General features: G+C 42.9%; 2 protein-coding genes and 1 long non-coding RNA gene across 9 annotated transcripts in view; 1 reads left to right on the top strand and 2 right to left on the bottom strand.

Annotated features, from left to right (window-relative positions):
• The window catches only part of zdhhc14 (zinc finger DHHC-type palmitoyltransferase 14), a 43,448-nt gene extending 37,972 nt beyond the window's left edge, over nt 1–5,476 (bottom strand). Inside the window, exons 1-2 of one of the 3 annotated variants that reach the window (XM_068338150.1) lie at nt 4,842–5,476; nt 4,079–4,373 (exon numbers count right to left, since the gene is read on the bottom strand). In XM_068338150.1, the coding sequence (XP_068194251.1) occupies nt 4,079–4,320 (242 nt within the window). In that variant the 5' untranslated portion in view covers nt 4,321–4,373; nt 4,842–5,476. The remainder of the gene's footprint in view (nt 1–4,078; nt 4,374–4,841) is intronic. The other 2 variants (XM_068338149.1, XM_068338148.1) reach the window with 2 other exon arrangements.
• A 92-nt stretch (nt 5,477–5,568) lies between these two features.
• Nucleotides 5,569–7,679, top strand: LOC137610537 (uncharacterized). Its single transcript, XR_011038514.1, has 3 exons — nt 5,569–5,798; nt 5,943–6,025; nt 6,665–7,679. It is a non-coding gene; the product is annotated as an uncharacterized lncRNA (long non-coding RNA).
• A 3,559-nt stretch (nt 7,680–11,238) lies between these two features.
• LOC137610611 (AT-rich interactive domain-containing protein 1B-like) overlaps nt 11,239–18,837 on the bottom strand; it is a 172,620-nt gene continuing 165,021 nt past the window's right edge. For 4 of the 5 annotated variants that reach the window (XM_068338283.1, XM_068338287.1, XM_068338284.1 and 1 more), the window contains 7 exons: nt 18,091–18,263; nt 17,096–17,228; nt 16,798–16,917; nt 16,598–16,673; nt 15,172–15,904; nt 14,710–14,840; nt 11,239–14,410 (listed from right to left, as the gene is read on the bottom strand). In XM_068338283.1, coding sequence (XP_068194384.1) covers nt 12,584–14,410; nt 14,710–14,840; nt 15,172–15,904; nt 16,598–16,673; nt 16,798–16,917; nt 17,096–17,228; nt 18,091–18,263 — 3,193 coding nt within the window. In that variant the 3' untranslated portion in view covers nt 11,239–12,583. The remainder of the gene's footprint in view (nt 14,411–14,709; nt 14,841–15,171; nt 15,905–16,597; nt 16,674–16,797; nt 16,918–17,095; nt 17,229–18,090; nt 18,264–18,837) is intronic. The other variant, XM_068338286.1, reaches the window with a different exon arrangement.

Below are 18,837 nucleotides of genomic sequence, written 5' to 3'. Positions count from 1 at the left end.
GCGAGCCACAAAAAACTAATGCAAGAAATCCTGCATGAGTTACGGATCTGTGAATCTGAAAGCCTCTCAGGCACGAGAACGCTGCACAGAGGTTTCATAATTCAAGATTTCACAGGAGTGCTTTAGAAAATTAGAGACTTCAGCTGTCTTTCATTTTACAATCTGCCCAAACCTAAAATTCATTAAGTTTTCAATAATATGTGACGGAGAAGATAAACTAAAACCCAGATGTAAGACGCCCTTTGGCTTGAGCTAAAAGCACAGTGTTAATGTACACATTTAATTTCAGCTCTATCATTAAATATTTTCGAAATCAATGGTAACAAACATAGTTAGTGTTACAATCCCATTAATTATATCTTATGATTCTGTCCACTTAAAAAATCAGGGAAAGCAAAAATAGTGATTCTTTCTGAAAACCAGCAAACGGGACATCCAAACATCTGCCCGAGTGAACTTTTATGAGGAAAGAGGGAGAGGAGGAAACATGCAACAACAGGACACATGGACATCTGAGATGAGCCAGCAACAGAATAATAAACAGACCCATGTCTGTCACTATCGCTCACTGGCGGGGTTTATTGTGAATGTCTGTGCACCCCTCAGACAGACAAATAAAACAAGCAAGAAAGAAATATGTACAATGTGGTAACATTCTGGCTTTGCCTAAACACACGGCAGGTGTCCAGTCTTTATGGGATTTGCAATCAGAGCATCATTTATGTACAGACCATTTGTCATCAAGCCATATCTGAAGCCCTATCTGAAAGATGAGTGGTTTTCGTCGAACAAAAGAACAGGGATAGAAAAACATCTAATGGAGATACATTAGAGTTGATGTCAACAGACGGTGGCGTGCAGGTCTGCTAACTGTTGTCCTGTCTGATAAATGTCTTCTTTCAGCCCCGGGGGAGGCAGCGAGAGAAAAGAGCACCAGGAGGATTCAAACAGCCTGAGGGACGTACACTTGAACAGGGAGGACAGTGCTAAGCTGAAAAGTGGCTTTGTGATTGCACAGAGCTCCAGAAAAATGTCTCTTACAGTGACACCAAACAGGACAGTATATTAAACCCAGCTCCAGTGACGGGCCACAGAGAACATTAAGATCTCTGAAGAAGAGGAGTCTTCAGGAAGCATCTGGTGGGAGTGACGGGGGAGCATCCCGGTTCAAATGGAGTACTGAACCACATTTCACTTCCATTTGATAGTTTTATTTACCGCTCTACTGTTAAGAAGGTTGGAGGCTTCTAGCGTGCAACGCTCTTTGGTCATAGGTTATGTCAGTATCTCTACTTTCAAGGAATTGAAAGATGAAGTGGTCCAGAGGTCGCTGCTGATAGATGAAGGACTTTAATCACAGGGCACAGGAAAAAAACTTCTTTAGAATAATAATAGGGAATAGGGAGGTTTAAATCCTTCCACAGCAAATTTATTCACATATTTATAAAATTTATTTTAAAATTACACCCAATATTCAAGCTGCAATGGCAACATCTTCTCATTTATCACTGATCTAGTGATTGTTTTTCAATTATTTGATTCATCATTTGGTTAGATAATTGTGAAAAAGTCTATTAGAAATCAATGTCATATAATGAATCTACAAGGATACATAACAGCAGCGACCTGCATGATGAAAAAAGCTGAACGGAAGAAGAGTTCAAGCAGCAAAACGGTTGATTTAAACCGTTGTTTAAGGTGAACAGAGCGCGGCTGATTTTTTTTACTTTATTTTGTGGAAATACTAAATAGACTACCTGGATAAAAAAAAATACATTATAGCAAGCCTTTTCAAAAACATTCAAAAGTTTGACAGAAACATGCATAAATGATCTTATATTACCTTATATTCTTAATTTGGTCCAACATCATTAAGAAGGGACTAATACTGAACAGCGATCATAAATCATAACAAATAAACCAACTCTGAAGTGTTTCATCCCAGATAATGACTGTCTGATGGAGCAACAGACTCATGATGGAGCGGGATTCTCAGCAGGAATAGATGGAGTTTCTCAAATGATGGATGAGAGCGTGACTAGGCCGAAACAATGGGGATAGAGACAGTGCTGTCTCTGGGGGAACAGTCAGCACTCAGGTATGTCTGAGTTCACACACGGTTTCCTCCACTCCATACACCGTCAGACAGTCTAGATCCAGAATGAGGTGGAAAACGAGGCCTGTGCAAGACACAGCGAAGAAGTCTAGGGTTGATCAGTTAAACTGACATTTAAACTACTGTATTTCACAGACTTAGCATCGCTCAAGTTTTAAAACTATGTCGTGTTCTGTCACGCACCGCCAACATGTCTGACCGACGTCAACCTGTGTTTATCCAAAATGAAGGTGAACACTGAAGGTGAAGTGGCCTGAATGACATGAGTACAAACACTGAGCCGATGAGTCGGTCTCACACCTAAAGGGAATGCTTAGGGCATATTTTGGCTTCAAAGATGATGATGACAAAATAAAAAAATTCCAGCATATTTACAGTGCATCCATTGTCAGAGAACTTAGGCAGGGTTAGACAAACCGGAACGAATAACTGTTTATTAATTGTAACTGGAGTAAAGTTTGATATTATTCTAATAAGCGTTATTTCACTCAGATGCATTTTGTCAGCTGATCTCCTTTGGGATCAGCTGAGGAGATGCACTGACATGTAGTTGACTCCATAAGGGAGGGGGGGTATTCTGTTAAAATGGAAAGAGGTCTAGTGAGTCAACCCACCCATCCCAGGACACTAAACTTGGCCATTAAACTATAATAATGATAACATGGCCTGAAATGAGTTGGCATTTCATCCGGGGTGTACCCTGCCTCTCCCCCCTGTAGCCACATGAATAGGGTCCCGCTAACCCGTGACTCGCAAGAGGGATTAGCAGCTATGGGGGGGAAATGATTAAGATTGTCTCGTCCACAAGAAAATGGATGGATGGATAAAGATAACCACAACAATAATATTATAATTGCAAAACCTTTTTTTTTTTTTTTGGAATTATATTTGTGTTCAAGGACACAGATGCCCCATAACAGGAAAACATAAAACCTAAATTTGAGCAAATTAACATGAAAATTGTTTTTACATTTTGAAGCCAAATTCAATTTGGCTTCAAAATGTAAAAATAAGCAAACTGCAAATAATTAACAATGAGAAGCCTTTGGGATTCAAAACATGTGAGATAAGTCTCTGATTTCAGTCCTGCAGTTTATAAAGCGACGCAGGTAGACTATTAACTGTTATGTGTGAATCAAAGATGAACAACGGGAACCCTTTTGTCTCCTTTCACACCGGAGTAATAAAGACACACAAAGGACACTCAGGTCATGTGGATGAAAGGATCAACCTTACACCAACTCACTTGACATTTTTCAATAAGAAAATGTTTTCAATTCTACCTTCAGTGTAAGTGCGTCCCAAGCTCTCTGCTGACAAAGGTTAATAACAAGTCTAACGATAATCCTTTTATCTGTGAGAATAAAAGTTTTGTGGTCTGAACGGAAACCTCTTGTGGCCTGGATATAGAAAGTAGGCCACTAGTCGACAAATCCTACCATAAACCATTTTCTCATGCATCACAAAGTCACAATATCAGGGATATCCGATGAGGCTAAACTGAAACGATTTGAGATCTGGTTCTCTGGAGAGTATATGATTTAAGAAAGATAAGAAACGATGTGGTGAGAGTAACCCTCTCCTCCGTTATCGTGCTATAAAGGTCAAATTACCAAGTCCAGCTCAGCTCCGGTGCAGCCCTGCAGCTAGTCAGGATTCAATTACTAGTTTGTGGGACACTTTAGTCAAGTTAATCTCCGACAGCTGTAGTTACAAAAATCCTCCAAGTGGTCTATGCTTACTTCCTGCAGAATCAGCATGCAACAAACTATGGTAAATGTAGAAGATACCTTGCCAGGAAAGGACATGTTCAAAACAAATAAATCAAAGTAAATCCCCACCAAACATGCTGCCTCCTGCAGAGAAACTTTAGACATGAACCTGATCCACCTTCCAGCCCAGATCACGGCATGTAAACCCCCACCCACTCTGTCATTGTGAAGCAGATTACACCAGACTTACTCAAAGGTGAAGAAAAGTCCACAAGTGACCAGAATGAGGACGAGCGTGAGGTAGAAAACCCCGGTCTGCCTGGCCATCATAATCCTCCCATCGCAGTAGAATTTATTCCGACCGGGGAAGGACTCCCACTTCCTCCTCTTGGGGCTCCTCTTCTTGTAGGGGGTCTCCATCGGAGTGGAGCTGCGAGTGCTGATCTGGCTGTACTCGCACTCTCTCATGGACTCAGACACCCCGAGATGCATCGGCTGCTGCTTAAAAGCCCCACAGCTGGAGAAACCCCGGGGCAGATGCGCCTCTGTGGACACAAGACACGAGTGGGTGGACGTGGAAAGTGTCAAACAGACATCATGTTGGGGGACATTTACCTTCATGTCCCCTAACATTTAGGTTGGACTCAAGAAAATTAAGTCAAATAAAGTCACGTTTAGCTTGTAAGCTAACTTATAAATGAACTTCACTAGCATGTCAGTAGCGCCTTTGTTAGCCACCGAACCGGCTAACATCTGACGTGAGCCGCTGCTAATGCTAATGCTAACAGCTAGCGAGTTGATGGAATCACTTCATGTTAGCAAGTTATCCAGGAATTATCCGCTACCCGCGTCACGAAACGCTATCTGATTGTAAAGTTTGCCATTCAAAGCGAGCTAAACTGTGGTTCTAAGCGTTCTGCCGGGCTGTCAGCGGGCAGAGCCACACAGGAGCCAGGAGGACTCCACATCCCGGCTGTGTGTCCGCCGTCTGGCGGAGGGAAGAGCAGCCTTACCGAAGGGGAAGGGAAAGCACCCGTGGGTGGTCGTGTCTCGTCACGCAGATTTCTCCTTCGTTATCCAGGTTTATGTCGAGCAGTCGATAGAGCGAAGAACACCATTTTTAAAAAAAAAATAAGTTTGGGGGTTAAAAAAAAAATAGTTTGAAACTGTCACGAAGAAGAAGTTGGTGACTGTGGATCCGGAGGGGAGATGTCACGGCGGTGGGTTCTCAGACCAGCTCCGGCATCCTGCGTGGAGGTCGCGGAGAAAGACACTACGAGTGTTTGCGCACAACAGCAACCCACAGGACCCTCATAGCGATATGTCCACGCGTCTCACGGCAACGATCCGCCACAAATCCTCACCATTCAGCGGCGTTTGGGTGGAAAAAAAAGAAAGAAAAGTTGCGCTAATCCTCAGGACGCGTGACGGCGCGTCCGTCCGTCCGTCCGTCCGCAGCCCTCCGTCTGTCCCCACGCGTAACGCTGCCACCCTCGCAAACAACAAACATCAACATGGGAGCAGAGGAGAGCCTCCCACAGCCTGCTCCTCCCCCTCCACGGAAGCTGAAGTCACTACCGAGGAGGTGCAGAGTAGAGAGGGAGGAGGGGAGGTGTTCAAGTCGTGGTCCAGGGACCTCCACGCGTCCGGCGCACAACACTGTCAGACTACAGGAGACCTCTTCATCACATCCTGGTCAATCAACCCGGAAGCACTTCTCTCCAGAGGTCTCCACGAACTTCCACGCAGTATCTGTGATACTGTGACAGCTCGGACACACACACACACACACACACACACACACACACACACACACACACACACACACACACACACACACACACACACACACACACACACACACACACACACACACACTCCTCTGTTGACATGGAAGTCACCATCATCTGCAGCTCCAGATCAGGTTAACACTTCCCTCATTGAGGTCAGGTCCATGAGCAGAGTCAATGGTGAGTAGGTTCACACTTCCAAAAACATCAAGTGTGTGACAATTAAAATTCCCCTACATGTAAAGGATTTTGTCCTATTTTTAAATTTATTATCAATAATTATTAGTCTGATCTTTTTTCTTTACTCTGTCACTGAAACTTAAGGCACAGCAGGACAAAAGGTGGATACACCAATACACCACCAGATGGTCGTGAGCTGGATGCAGACTGCATTGGATGTGTGTATGGTGAGAAACCTGATCTTTGAGGGTGGCCCTTCAGTTACATCTGCTTGACAAGTGCTTGATAAAGCCTAAATGATCCAGCTGTCATAAGAATGACTTAACACTTGTAGAAAGTTAAATTAAGTGCCAAGGATGCTTCCGTTCAAGATGTACACTTTCTCTAGAAATTAATAGAAATTTCCTTTAAAATATATTTCTACATACATGAATTAATATTGGTTGAATGTTAAACAGAACACCTAGGAATGCCAGAAATGGACCCATGAACACATACGAGAAAGGAGTAAAAAAAAAAAAAAAGAAAAAAAAGCTGTAGATACAATCTTGAAAGTATGTCATCCAGTTTTTAGAATGCATCTATGATCTGTAACAGTATCCTGGTTGGGGAGACGCTCCTGTTTCCATGATGTCCCCAGACTGAATAACAACAGGGTCCAATTTTTATCCAGACTAATTTGAGATATTGTTATCGTGCCCCGTGATTTCTCTGTCCTCCAAAGTTTAATTTTCTGTAACATTCATTGGAAGACTCAACAGGAAAAGTAAGCATTGAACAAATCAACATTTTTCAGGATGATCATTTCCAGTGAACTGTCTAGAAAAGACTAGTAGTTATAGTAACCTTGGTTTTACTGACCACAGATATGTGGGAATATTGCCAGAAAACTTCTGCCATCCTGATGATGACATTTCCTGCTCAGCCTGTTTGTCAGCACAGATGACTGAGTCATCAGCCTCCAGTTTGTCTGTCATCTCTCCTCTGAATACCTGCACATGCACAGGCACACATTCCTCCTCATCCTCAGCCCTCAAGTCACCCATGCGGTTCGGCTCCTTCCCTCCACAGTCATACAATTATCCACTGAGAAGTCTGGTTGAATGTCATGTAATTTGAAAGGACTTAATTGTCAAGAATCAAATATCACACGGAGAGAACATTTCTTCTCACTGTGCTTTTATGTTCTGCCAGTGGATTTGTTGTGTGAAAATAGGATTCAGGTTGTTGTTGTTGTTGTTTTTTTTAATTGGAAATGAAACCTCAGCCATCTGACAAATACTCACACAAAATAAACAACTTCACACAAAGAACTTGCTGACAATGCAGCATTTTAAAGGAAGTGAGACATCTTAATAAGTTAAAGTTTGTGTTGATGTTCAGCAAACTTAGTGAGAGCTCAGTAGGCCAGCCCCGCTCGGCCTGTAAAGCTACAAAAATGGCATGTTTCATGTAATTTGTTTGAAAGCTGTGGATGTTTTCAGTGAGTGCTAATGATCTGTAATTCCCAGACTAATTACTTAGGCATAGCACTCTTTAAATGACTGCATTTGTGTGTGGACTTGGGGGGACATGATCAGCCCAAGAAAAACACTGACCCAAAGCATGTTTTGCAAAGGCCTCGTCGAAGCAAAAATAGTTGCATTGAGAAAGCTGGACAGAATAGAAAACATTAACGCATCTTATTGTCATAAAATAAACGCACAAAATTAAAATTAAATGGAGGTGGTGAAATGGGTGCAGTCATTCTAGTTTTGAAAAAAACACTCAGTACTGACATCCTTCTTTCCCTTCACTGATTCCATTATAAGATGAATTCAAACCCCAGAGACAGGAAATTAATTTTACATAATGGCAGTAGTCAATCAATATACCTTTACGGTGACATTGGTGGTCCTCAGGGATTGATATTCGGCCCTATTTTTGTTAGTTTTGTTTGTCAATTATCTGCTTTAAGTCCATCCATCAACATGCAAATGTACACAACAACATTGTTGTTTATTCACATGTTAAAGTTAAATAACAAGCTACAGAAAGGTGAACTCTGACCCATGTATCTGATGGGTTGATGAACCCATGTTTGCATTAATCAATTGATTCATTCTAGATTCAAATCTTTGACAAAAAAAACAAACATGTCAAAACTGTGGTCAGTAGAGTAATATTCAACCTGGCTTATAGTTACTGGCCACAGCTAACGACAGTCATACAGTCATTATGCAAGCTATGATCTTCTCCCTCTTAGCACACTGTCCACTCACACTAGTCACAAGGCGAACCACTATCACCATTGTCATTTTATACAAAAGTGCAATCTGCTTTATTGAGGCAGTTTTACAAGTCAGACATGTCATATTTTGACAGTGTCCCCAGTTAGAGCCATCATCAGTGGGGATTGTTATTTATTTAAGAGAGCATTATTTAACCTTTAAACTAAAACTAGAACCAAGTATGTGACTGCCTTGGTTCTAGTTCTATATCTACACTATGCCGAGTCGTATTTATTTGTAGTACTTGTTGACAGTACTGTATTAGTTAAGTGAGAGGCAGCGGTGCAGGTTATCCAGACCAGCAGCAGCCAATGATGGCCCTGCTTCCTTTCAGCCACTATACATCCATCCTGTCAGAGCTCGATGACTCAGCTTCACAGAGCAGGAGTGTGGGAGGTTTTCTCCTGCGGTTGGCTGCCTACGTGAAACGCATGCCTCCATGGCCTGAAAAAGTACAGCAAACCACATCGCATCCAAACTCCGAAAGGAAAGGACTCAGGTATGCGCCTCCGGTTCGAAGACGCAGGTGTGTACATGTAACATCAATGCAGCTACCAATAGGATGGTGAGACATGCTCACAGGAATACAGATCTTCTCTTCACAGGAACATGGTTTTGTTGGAAATCATTTGGGCTCACAACCACCTCTCCTCAGATTCTGTAATTAGATTTAAGGTGTCACAAAGTTTTTAATGAAACAACGATGAGTGATTGTACTTTGGTGCAGCCATGAAAAACAGATAGCAGTTATTATTTCAAACTGAGCCTGTTCATTGTCAGTGTTGTCACCCTCAGGAATGTAATTAAAATAGGTGGCCTAAAATAGGACTTGATATTATGCCCACATTTCCCCCTGGCAAAAGAAAGGAGACATCAATTTCCAACTAAAGGGGAAATATCAATTTTGGGAGTAGAACAAGCTAAGGCATCCATGCAGATAAATAAGCAGAAAGTGAGAGAATAATAAAAAATTATAATTGTAATATAATGAAAAATCCAGTGCGATTGTAAATGTAGCCTCGTGAGTTAAATTAGGTAATAATAAAACATGTGGTTTGGCATTTGTATCTTTATTCATTCTCGCTAATTATCTGAACTGAATCCAATAAACTCCAGTTAGAGGGAATGTCGTTGACAGTAATGAGAGATTATCTTGTGTTTACATTTGCTTTTAAACTCAGTCCACATCCCATTTTTGTGTTTGCACTCAGCAATTTGTCTTCATTCGAAGGAAGACGTGTGAGAAACAGTGATAACAAGGCGGTCAGAGACTGCAACATGTCGCGAAGGGTAGGTCAGGGTACCCTGAAAGTATTATCTGACCAGTGCATAACTTTGACCTTTCAGGGTAGGTCAAAGCTATGCACTAACTTTGACCATAGATCAAAGCTAGTGCATAGGTAGATCAAAGCACTAGCTTTGATCTATGGTCTTACACTGGCCTCCCTTGTCTTTCTAATCCGGTTCCTGAGTGTACAAAAGTTGAAATCTGTCCTTGACCTAGTGTTCTCTAGGTTGTGGTCATCATCTCATTTTCATACCCTGTGCTGCTCGAGTAATGTGCTTTTTGTTTCATCTTTCTATCTACAACGGTTGCGAAGATATTTGGTGGACAAATGAACGAATAGACGAACAAGCGGACGAACACACGAACACTGAATTACAATACATCACTGCTTTGAAGCGGGATGTAATAAACACAAATATGTAGATTAAACTCTATGTACAGTCTTTAATAGGAGATGAAGGCATGAGGCTGCTACCCAGTCATCTTTATAACATCTGGAAAATCTGTCGCTAAGGATTATGTCCCAACTGTCTAATGTTGTGAATAAAGCTGCAGATATTGGAGGACAAATATTGTCGAATCATGGACGTACAGTAATTGATAAAACTAAAAAAGGAAATGTAAATCCATGAACAAGGACATTCTAGCATGGCATACCTCATGAGACAAACCAAGAAGCACAATCATTTAGCATTATGTAATGTACAGTAACTGTTCATGAAGAGAGAAACAACCTGCAGAAACTCCCTGTAGGCTCCTTCAGACCTGCAGGAAGCTCGACCTGCTGGGATGGCAGTGGAACTGTCACACAAGGTGTGGGTTTAATCATGGCTGGAGAGATGTCCTCTGAGGGAGAGAAGTCCTCCAATCCTAAAACTTTTATTGGGTGGAGGCGATGTCATTCCTGAACAGAACAAGGAGGCGGAGTAAACTCAGCTAAAAGAATAGTTGCAGTTCCTTAATGTGTTTGAAATTAGTTTGTGACCCTTTGAACACAACAAATCAGCACTAATCCTTTCTACATTCCATCTGGAGGAGGAGGAGGAACACTCATATGCTAAGAAAACTTACAATAAAAAAGAAAAAAACACCTTAAAGGCACCAGAGTCTCCAGACAACAGGATGATGTTTATTGTTCCTTCTGAAAGTCATTAATAAATCCCCACAGAGGCTGGAATCGAGAAACGGCCCTGGAAATGGCAAAATTGGAAGATTATTTTGACCCAAACCCTCAGATAAATTAATCAAACTGACAGCTGGGTTACAAACCATATCTTATATTTCAAGGCAGAGAGTTGATTGTTTCCAAAATGTAAAAAATAACTGCTTTAAAGTTTCTCACAATGTTTATAGAAAGTGAAGCTCAATCTGGCTCTAATCAAAATTTCAGTGCTTCCTTGACTGGGACAGCGCCCACTCTTCCACCATTTTCATGGTAATTTGTCAAAATAAAACCCATCGTGGATCCACTCCTCAGTCTGGGTCAACTCCAAAACCTAATGGGTAGTTCCTGGCCACGTGCACAACCCTCCATCCATATCTCATGTAAATCCATGAAGGCATTTTTTTTGTGCTGACAAACGATCCAAATAGATGACTTAACCTCCTTGGTGGCGGTTATAGATGATGCATTGTGATATAAAGCATCACAGCTGACCTGTTAATGTGCCGTTAGAGATCCATAAATGACACTGAATACATCAGAGACCTCTGAAGTGATACATGAACAGCCGTCATCCTTGCATTTGAAGTGCTGTACTTGACTGACGTAAATCAATAAGGCTGTCTGATCACAAAGTATAGTTTTATTTCAAAAGCTGGAGATTTCAGTTGTGATTGTGATCAAGTTATTTTGAATGGAATCAATAAAAATCAGCCCATATCAGCAGTTGATGTTTGTTTTATTGGCCTAGGATTGTCTGGACATAATGCAACGTCTCCGGTGCTTAACAATGTTCATTGTACATTTATTTGTGACATGTGCAGCACAGAGTATAAATGTGAATGTGAGAAAAAGAGAGACATGGAGTCATATGAAAAAACGTCAAAGTTTACGATGAACTTTCTGGACATTTGGAGGATTATTTTCACACCTTTCTTTTAGAGCATGATCCAGAGTCAAAAAATTTGCCCATTGACATGAATGGAGGACAGTAACAAACAGAAATGTGTTCGGCATCGGTTTTAACCTCGCCTACGTATCCTTTCACCCTGGCACTTCCACGTTTGATTACCAAAGCGATTGTTTTCTCAGCTATAATACAATGCATACAGGAATTTTTACATTGAAACATCAGTTACATACATGTTCAAATATTTGACCCCTTTAACAAAATATGTATAATAACAATAACAAATTTTACCAACAATAAAAGCATTTGTTATAATAGTCAGAAAGTCCCATCTTTTGCTCTGCTTGATTGAGACTGAAAGAATCATGTGCATCCATTTTACAACGGTTTATATACACAGTAATGAAAAAAAACAAAAAAACGGACATGACAACAAGTGCTTGGGAAACACAGTTCATCCGTGAAAGTCATTGAGGCTATGATTGATAAATTAGACACTTCTTTTGACAGATGATATTCTCTCATGTTGATTGGCTGGTGTAATGCTGCCCCCTCATGGCCTAAAGCACACACTGCAGGAGGTTTACACCTTGCTCTCAGAAAGGGACAGCTTGCTCTAGTCCTATTGCACAAATTATCTTCCAGCGATGGAGACATATACATTTCACTTTAAAAAGTCAGTGTTTCTTTTTTTTTTTTCCCCTCCACAAGCGTTGGCAAAAAAGTTCAAACTACTGTACAGTGTCACATTTTAAATAAATACTCTCCATTAACAAAATGTTGATGAGTATATTATTATTTATAAAACTGAAAAACATCTCAATGACTCATCGAATCAAAAGGAAACACTTAATTGAGCACCAAAATCTGGTGGCAGCTTTGGCTAAAAAAGTAAATAAACAAAAAACAAATAGCAACCAAAAATATCAAATGTAGCAGTCCAACACCAGCAGGTATTAAATACTTGTATTAAAATGAGTTTTCACCTCCAAAACCCACTTTTTTTTTTCTCAACAGGATCCAGAAGCTATACATATTTTTACGTGGATACTTCTTTAAAAAACATTTAGTTTCAGTTTGATAAATAAAATAGAAAACCACACAAATATCTTGTCTGCGTTAGCGTCTGCCATGCAAGTCCCGACTCTCCTCTTGTCATGATTTTCCCAAGTGAAAGAGAACTTGGCAAATAACAGCCGCTACTCCCGTGTTCAGCACGGAGGAAATGGAGATATCTAATAATCTGCTTTCGTACAGCACAAACTCTGTCTTGTTCTCCTCCACTTTAGCCATAGCCAACAGGCCTTTAGCTGCTCTGCACATCATGTTGATGCTAGGTGGATCCATATGGGGGTGCCCCATGTGGAGCAGACTGTGAGGATTCTGCTGATACTGTGCCATGCTAACACCATCCTCCAAGAAACCAACCAAATTACCCACGCTGCCCTTCTGCATGGCTATGACACGGGCCGCCGTGGGGTCTCCCTGTGCCAGGTGGGAGAGCCCGGCCACCGCCATCTCTCTGTACACCTGGGCCTTCCTCTGCCCGATGAAACGCACCAAGACAGTGAAGAGTTTCTCCTGGCGACTGAAAGGTGGTGTCGCCAGCAGGAGGTCAACGTTACCGCCCAGGATGCTCAGCTTGCAGAGGCATTCCAGCGCCAATTTCTGGGGACTGAGCTGGGAGTGCGGGGCTATTGATGGGAAAGGGTCCTGGGCTTCAGCTGAAGGGCACACCATCCAGTGGAGGAGGCCATCCAAGATGGGGAGGCAGATAGTGTCCGGATAGGTGGAGAGATCCAGCTGACCAGAGATGTTGGCGAGCGTGACCATGGCGTTCTCCCTGAGCAGACTCAGGCACTCCCACCACCATTCCTCTTTGCTACTCGACAGCCCTTGGTCCTGCTGTTCATCCCTCTGGTAGCTGGGGGACGACCTGTTCCTCTCCGGGTGCTGGTGGTGCAGCAGGAGCAGCTTCCCCAGGAGGAGAACCAACGCAGGGTGGCGAGACATATCCGAGTCGTTCCCTGGGATGAACGACAGGCTCCGGATGATGTTGGAGACACAGAGGCACCGTTTGGAAAGCGAGTCCTGCCAGGCGGATGTGGTGGAGAGCGGAGCCTCGTCCAGACAGCGAGGCTCGTCCTCCAGCAGGGTGATGTGATCCTGCTCCCCGTCTGAATGCACCCTGAACGGGTAGGATGGCAGAGAGCGTGCAGGATGAGCGTAAGACAGCGCGTCCACCCGAGCGCACAGGACATCATCGATAGTAGCAATGATATGTTTCAGCGGCTGTTTCTTCCCGTCGTCCTCTTCCATCTCGTCTCTGCTTTCTCTTCTCGTCTTGTTATTTTTTCGGGCGACTGGTTCACTCCGTGGTTCAAACTGTGTTTGAATGTGTGCCGTAGAATCACCCCCACCGGCCTGCCAGTGCAGCAGCCCGCTGGTGAACTCTGTGATATAACCTAAGTGTTCTGTCTTGTCTTCAATCAGGTCCTCTTTGTGGACGATCTTGATGGGGAGCTTGTCGTATTTGCTGGCTTGTTTAGGTTTAGGTTCAAGATTGGTGACAGGCTGATCAACACACTCCTTTTTACAGTCTGGTGCTTTTTCACTCTCTTCTTCTTCTATTCCCCTTTTCTCTTTGTCTTCTTCATCTTTCCCCTCTGTCTTTGTGGTTACCTCAGATATCTCCTCACCGTCCGCCTTCATTACCTGTGGCTCCACACCGACTGGGACAGCCTCCTCTGTCATACTTCCTGCTTGTTCCTGTTGGCTCTCAGCTCCTGGAGCCGCCTCCTGTTCAGGTTGGACGGTTGAATCTGTTTCTTGGCCTGGACCGCCTTCTTCTTCATGGGTAGAACTATGGTTAAAAACGCTTTTCTGAGTCATAGTCCCCACTTCAAACTCTTCCAAGATGCCAAAGATCTCAATCAGGAAACGGCGGAAGTATTCCACTATCAGCTCAAGGAATCCGGGCAACTGGTCGGACATGGGGAAAACAAAAGTCAACAATTTCTGCAATTGAAAATCAGACATGTGAAATCAAGTAGTCCCAGATGTTGAATATAAAATCAAGCTTTCATATCTGAGGAGAGCATTGCCGCATTCAAGTCTGATTTTTTTTTTTTGGACTTAATAAATTAAATTCACACAAACATGTCAAAATATTGTAATTTAGAAAGGTTTATCTTGAAGATCAGGAAATGTGCTATATATCAAACTGGCACAGCATGTTGCTACGAGCTGAATGAATCCCTCACGTCAACAGGCGGTCGTACCTGGGAGAGGTTAAAGGAGGCCACGGTGCTGTCATCATACAGCAGGATGTTGATGGTGTCTAGAGCCCACGTGCTCTCTGCCAGGAGGCCAGATTTCAGAGACATCATCACACGCCAAGCCTCAGGCGTTCCTGTGTCAGGGGATTGTTTTGACACGGGAAGAAAAACCCCCAAAAAAAACAGCCCATCAGACATTTTGTAAAAGATAAAAGAAGAAATCCGCGTGATAGTTCAACTTTTCTAACTCATGTTGCCGCTGATTCTATCTGAAAATTAGGTGTAGCTGCAGATCAGGGGCAGATATGAAACATATTTATAGAGGCGCAGATTTTCCGAGCTAAATGCACAAGTAGACTTAAATAATCAGAGATGCATCTGCAGGAATAAGCTATTCCATCCCATTCACATCCCAGCCTGGTTGAAAACTGTGATTACTGAAACAGTAGTGAAACTCCATCTCACCAGTGTCCTTGGAGCTGAGCTTTCGTCGAGGCTTCAGAACGGGTATGGTGGCCTCCATCGACCCCAGTGGGTAGTTGAGGTCTCGTCTTAGGTTAGGAGGAAACTGAACAAGGGCCCCACCGCCCTGTGAGCTCATCATGTTCATTCCAGGCTTGGGCATCTTCATGGGCGACATGAACGGAGCTTTGCTGGGCGACATCCGTGAGTCGACGGAACGCTGGAAGGCCCCCGGGCTGGGCGCCCTGGATAAGTGGTTGGTCATGGATGGAGAGTTAGAATAGGAAGTTGGCTGGCGTGAGGAAAGGGCAGCCATGCCCCCTGATGATGACATGTAGGGAGACTGACGGTGCCACTGCTCCTGCCCGGGCCGCCCATCCATGTCGTCTCTACCGATGGAGCTATACGCTGCCATTTGTGATGGCGGCCCCTGTCTGGTAGGGTAGGGATAGCCCAGGTCTGTCCTTGATGGCCACATGTTGGGGCCGTCGGTGGCGTGGTTAGGAGTGGGGCCTCCTCCCATCATGCTGTGCTGGCTCTGACCTGAAGGGGCCATGCGATCGCGGGAGTAGGGGAAGGGGAACTGCCCCTGGATGGGTCTGTGTTCAGAGTAGCCCCCACCGTAGTGGTTGTACATGTCCGGCTGCTGGTTGCCGTACTGCAGGGCATACATGTCGCTTTCATGCCTCTTGGGTGGGGGGCCGTACATGCCGTCCATGGGCCGTTTGTAGCCGTGCTGAAAGCAAAGATATAGATGGGTAAAGATTACACGTCATGTTAAAAACCACGACACACACCAGCGCTCCAGGATGAGGAGAGTCCTTCATGCAAATCTTAGTGTGTTTTAATTTCTACATAGTTAGTGTTTTGGTTTTTTTATGGGGAGAGGCAGAGTATCATGTTAGTGTAAGACCGGATTCACAAATGTGGACGGTTCTGAGCTAAATCTGACAGAACTGACATGAAAAGAGTTGCATACAACTAAATTATTTGGCTGCATTAGCCACAGCTTTGAGTTTAAGAGGGAATGATCAATTATAACAACCCAACCAATTTATGTGAAAAATGCATTTTAATGATGAAAGCTTACCTTGCACCTAAAAATGCACCAAAAATCATTTTTACCTCACTGATTTAGATCAGAAGAAATCAAACAGAATTCAAAGGGATGACCAAAAAAAAAATTCCTCTGCATTCATTTTAAGGAAAACACATGATTTTATGGATCCAAATGATTAAAAAAAATGTGTTTCTAAAATACAAAAATGTCAACATAACAATAATAATAATAAAAAACAACCTGAACATCTTCCTTTAACGTATTCTGTCTGTATTTGTAGTCTGTGTAAAATATTAATATCGTTCAGATTTAATTCCCTGTTTCCTACATCACATTCGGACACTGTGGACATTATCAAACTACCCCCACCTGTTGCTGTGGGTAAATCCCAGATGGATGCATCCCATAAGGAATGCCGGGATACTGCTGACCGTAGCCATCATGTCTGAAACACAACAGGGAGGAAGAGGAGGGCTATAAAACACGGTGAAGACAAGCACTTCTCGTTTTCTTTTCTTTTTGCCGTTGTACACACGCGTACTCTACTACACACACATGCTTGTGCTGACCTCTGCTGTGACGGGTATCTACTGGGAGAGTACATGCTGCCCTCACTGTTAGAAGGCCCCAGGTTGTTCTGGTTGCCAGGGGGACCCATGCTCCCCTCCATCCCCATGACATGGTCCGCTCTAGAGGAGCAAACAGCAGGAGAGTTTTCATGCCGCTGATGTTAAACGCTAACACTGACGTGTCGATTCAAGTTAAAATATCATAATAACAGACTATAGAGTGTGTGTTAGAGAAATATCCAACAAATAATGAGATACTGCAGCATCACCATGCTTGTTAGGTGACTTGTGTGCCTACCTCCTATCATAGCCAGGGCCGTATGGATACTGCGACCGCTGGCTCATGCTCAAGGCTGACGGGGGTCGCCCATACATTTCCTGCATACCTCCACTGGGCATCTGGCCTGGCATGTAGGGATCAGCCCCCGCCACTATGAAAGAGTATAGCAAATGAGCTCGAATATCAACATTATATTAAAAAAAAAAAAGAGACAGAAATCACAGACTTCAACAAATAATATGTGAAAAATTGTGTATTAATTTGATGCAATATTTTTCCTTCACCACCAGGGGGCAGGCTTCCACCATGAATATTCGCCACACCTGATTAGACCTTTTGTTCTGAGGCTGCAATTGTTGTTATGCAGCTAACAACCCCCATATTATTCATTCAGACTCCATTCTCCTCAGCCTTCAGAGGAGCCGCTATCTCCTCTAACGCTGTTGCTTGTTTTGAAAACCGAAACCACATGAGTTGGTCTAAACAGGTGCTTCTCAGCAAGATGGGAGGGATGAAAGGTTGGGAACGAGGAGGATGAAAAGGACGAACAAAGTTAGGATGAGACGAAGGCAAAGCTACAAGAACATCAGACGGGCTGGTGTGTTTTTCTGATAAAGGGATGTGTGGCGTAGTACTACCTGGCTCCTTTCATAGTCTAAGCAGTAAAACACATGCAAGCACGCACGCACGCACACACACACACACACACACACACACACACACACACACACACACACACACTTGATCTAAAGCAACATGCTTCATGCAACATGGGGACTAGACAATGAATTAGACCTATGAGACAGACAAAAGAACAATGGCTGGGGTGGAGTAATTTTAACAAACAGCCACTATCAAAAGTTTTAAGATGACATTCACATTTAAATATTGCAATTTAAACACTATGTGTAACTTTGTATTAAACTGCTAACTAGTTGATGGTCTCATAATTATTTGTAAAAGAGGGGAAAGATCTGTTGGGATCAATGTTTGAATAAAGAGATGTCACTAACTTTTCCTCATCCCAGCAAAGGGGTCCTTGGTGTCATACTGCATCCTCATCATCATTTCAGGCATATTGAGGCCCTGCTGGTAGGGAGTGGAGGGGGGCAGGGAGGCAGCACGCTGCTTCTGGAAGGCCGGGTCGCTCACCTCTGAGAAGGGGTCCTGTATGCTTACACTGCTCCTGGACAGGGAGGAAGAGCAAAGAGAGGAGGTGTAAGGACTGCACACTCTGACAATACGGATAAGATGCCCGTTGTGAAGGATTTCTCATTAAATGCAATGCTTTTATTTTGAAAAAAAAAAATCATTTCAACTTCCTAATTGCTTTAGTGATCGATGTTTAAGGTTGATACGAAGAAGTGCAGACATTACATTTAAGAATATAATCAGGAGCAACAGGATATATGTCCTGATATGTTACCAAGTACAGTATTAGGAATAAATACACAAGTACTGTAAGTAAAAATACTCATCGTGCAAAATAACACCTGTCAGTGTTTCATTACTTAGATTTGTAATAATATATACACGTAGCACCTGCTACTCAAAGTGAAACTACATTTAAACACTTGTACAGAACTGACATTACAGTTTGTATTGATTAGTAATTATGACATTTACCTAATAAATGTAATGGAGTGAAAGGTAAAACTGCTGACAAAATTCAGAACTATACACACACCTCAAAAATGAAAAAGCTGTGCCAAAGTAAATACTTTTAGTTATTTTCCACAACATTTTTTTGTATTTATTTG

Source organism: Antennarius striatus, chromosome 17 (assembly GCF_040054535.1).
Source record: "Antennarius striatus isolate MH-2024 chromosome 17, ASM4005453v1, whole genome shotgun sequence".
NCBI lineage: Eukaryota > Metazoa > Chordata > Actinopteri > Lophiiformes > Antennariidae > Antennarius > Antennarius striatus.
The sequence above is the reverse complement of the archived record's forward strand: the minus strand, read 5'-3'. Positions and strand labels throughout refer to the sequence as shown.